This window comes from Macadamia integrifolia, unplaced genomic scaffold, assembly GCF_013358625.1.
Source record: "Macadamia integrifolia cultivar HAES 741 unplaced genomic scaffold, SCU_Mint_v3 scaffold2491, whole genome shotgun sequence".
Lineage (NCBI taxonomy): Eukaryota > Viridiplantae > Streptophyta > Magnoliopsida > Proteales > Proteaceae > Macadamia > Macadamia integrifolia.
In genome coordinates, this window is record NW_024868749.1 from 5894 (window position 1) to 8852 (window position 2959).

The 2959-nt window shown below is 37.2% G+C and overlaps 1 protein-coding gene across 3 annotated transcripts; it reads left to right on the forward strand.

The window, feature by feature from the left end:
• Positions 1-532: 532 nt before the first annotated feature.
• On the forward strand, positions 533-2959 carry LOC122066610 (UPF0481 protein At3g47200-like). 3 transcript variants are annotated; one of them, XM_042630439.1, is made up of 3 exons: positions 533-657; positions 728-828; positions 1629-2959. In XM_042630439.1, the coding sequence occupies exon 3, from the start codon at positions 1701-1703 to the stop codon at positions 2688-2690; it is 990 nt and encodes a 329-aa protein (XP_042486373.1). In that variant the 5' UTR covers positions 533-657; positions 728-828; positions 1629-1700; the 3' UTR covers positions 2691-2959. The 3 variants fall into 3 exon arrangements, with proteins under 3 accessions (XP_042486373.1, XP_042486375.1, XP_042486374.1); XM_042630441.1 differs by having other exon boundaries at positions 728-820; XM_042630440.1 differs by lacking the exon at positions 533-657 and having other exon boundaries at positions 666-820.

Below are 2959 nucleotides of genomic sequence, written 5' to 3' on the forward strand. Positions count from 1 at the left end.
CGGAACCACCTGTCATTTTAATATTTTATGTTATAGAAGGCTGGATTCGGATGTTATATGATATTAATTTTATATGTTTGAGAATGACCATGTAAAGAAATAACACTAGATTATCAAACTAAAACAGACCATCGTCAATATAGAATCTCTTATTTGTGGTTGCTATATATTTTTGGATAAGCTTATGATCTTCAATTTTAGAGATGGTTGCAAGTTATAACAAATCGATTGTGAACCATTTTACAAACTGTATGGAATAAATCAAATCGAAATCAAAATCAAAACTGTTTAAAACTGTGAAACTGACACCGTTTAGAAACGGTGAAAATCAAAACCGTTTATTAAATGGTCACAGTTTCAGAAAGTGAAACCGTTTAATAAATAGTACGATTATAATTTTAGTCAAATAAATATAAACCCAATCAATCCGCACCATTTAAATCAAAATCGATTGACACCCTTAGTTTTGGCACAATGAAGTGATGAACTGAGATAAAAAGGTCGGGCCATAAAGAAAAATGTGAAACGTGAAAGGCAATGTGAGTCCAATCATTCGGGCCCATTAAAATAATATCGTTGACTGGTTGGTGGTGTCAGTCTTCAGTCTTTACCATTTCACAAGAAGGGTTCCTCCTCTCTTTTGGTTCCTTGCAGAAGGTAAGTGTTTCTATCATTTTGTTTCTTTTTCTGCGAAACTTCTGTTTGAACTCCCTTATGATTTCTGCAGATAATCACAGAAGATTTCAGAGATTAATTTCCACCGGAGGAGCTTAATACATTGCTGCTTCCACTCCAGTGCATGAACACAAGCTTGGACCATGTATGCAGGTTCAATTCCACATTCTTTCATATCCAATCCTGTATATTTTGAATTTAGCGAGAGAGAGAGAGAGAGAGAGAGAGAGAGAGTTCAAACCCTAGAAGTTTTTATTTGGGATCCACAAAATGTTTTTCTGGAGAGTTGTGGCTAAGTCTCTTCCAACTCAAGCTTTCTTTCAAGAGAGATGAGTTCCTTCTCCATCCTCTTGTTATTTTTGTTGGAATGCAGTGGAGAATATCCAATACATATTCTTCTAATGCCCCTTCTTTTCACAACTCTGGGGAGGGATCATATGTAAAGGTTGGCCTTCCAATTGAAAGATTAGACCTAGAGGTAGTGTGGAAACGGATTAAGAAATTTTTTAAAGGGAAATCCTATCTAGACTCCATTGGTAAGATTGCGTTTAGAGCTATCTATCATTTACCATATCTGGTTGAAACGGAATCTAAGGAATTAGGCTAGATGCTCTAGAATTATCCACTGAATATGGGAATCGAACTCATTTTGAGGTTAATTAGGGTAAGTTATGAGCCTTCCAAGAACCCTGTGATATTGATACTCCCCCCAACAGATTCATGTTTTCCTCTTAGGGTTTTCCTTTTCACTTGTGGTTAACGGTGCCAGTAGGACTAAGTATATGGTATTTTTGTATTAATATTTGGGAAAGGTTAATATGCGAAGCACAAACATAAAAGATATTTGTGCAAATTTTTGAATTTTTCATTGCTGTTTTAATGATTATACCAATTTATATCTCATATTTCTCACATATCTGAATTTATAAAGAATGTTCCATGCTTCGTTTCAGGGTTTTTTGAGGCCATAATATATTTTTTTTAAAAACCAAACAAGAGTTGGCTAGGAAGAACATTGCAGAATTATGGATGTGGATGAAGCGTTGGCATCTTCCATTGAAGCAAAGCTTCATCCTAAGCCTCCATTCTCCTCTCGAGCTTGTATCTTCAGAGTTCCCCACATATTCTCTCGACAAAGAGACGGTGCTTTTGCACCTAATATAGTATCAATTGGCCCCTTTCACCATGGTCATGAAAATCTTAAGAACATGGAAAAATACAAGCTATGGTATTTGCATGGCCTCCTCTCTCGTACCCCAACTCCACAGACAAGTTTAAAGATATTCACTAAAGCCATTCGGCAGTTGGAGGAACGTGCACGTGAGTGTTATGCAGAACAATTGATCAACCTTGACACAGATGAATTCGTGGAGATGATGTTAGTTGATGGTTGTTTCATCATAGAACTTTTCCGCAAGAAGGCAAATAGCATAGGAGGAGGACAAAGAGATGATCCCATATCAAGTACACCTTGGATGGACACTTACTTGCGAGTTGATTTGATGTTGCTTGAGAACCAAATCCCATGGTTTGTTCTTGAATATCTATTCAACCTTACTGTGTCTCCACTACAAAGTAGCCCTTCCCTAGCTGAGCTTGCACTTGGTTTCTTTAATACTTTGATGCCAATGACAGTTCCTGCCAAAGCAAGCTCTAGGCTTGAAACGAAGCATTTACTTGACCTTCTGCGGAACAGCATAATTTCAGTTACTACAGATATTGAGGTGAGTCAGGTGACACTGGAGAATGGGCATAGGGAACTGATTCCTAAAGTGACAGACCTTGTAGAGGCTGGAGTCAAATTCAGGAAGGGCAACCCTAAAGAAATACTGAATATAAGATTTGAAGATGGGGTGATGGAAATACCACCATTGTTAATTCGAGGAAGCACAGAATGTCTATTTAGGAGTCTCATTGCTTATGAACAGTGTTCTTCGCTAATGCCTAGCCAGATCACATCTTATGTTATGCTTTTGAACGTCTCATTAACTCATCAAAAGATGTGCAATTACTAAGGGACCAAGGTATATTAGAGAAGTGTTTGGGAACTGCAGAAGATGGGTCTCTTTTCTTTAGCAGGGTTTTGAAAGGTGTTATTCTCCGCAAGTTTTATTATGGGGGAATTTGCCAGAAAGTGAATGCTTATTATAGAACTAGCTATAGTGGCTACTGTTTTTGGTAAATGAAGAGTGACCACTTTAACAACCCAAGTGGACAATATATAATTTGCTTCATTGGGGCTATTGTACTGTTTGCTTATATTTGATTTAATCAGTTCGTCAAA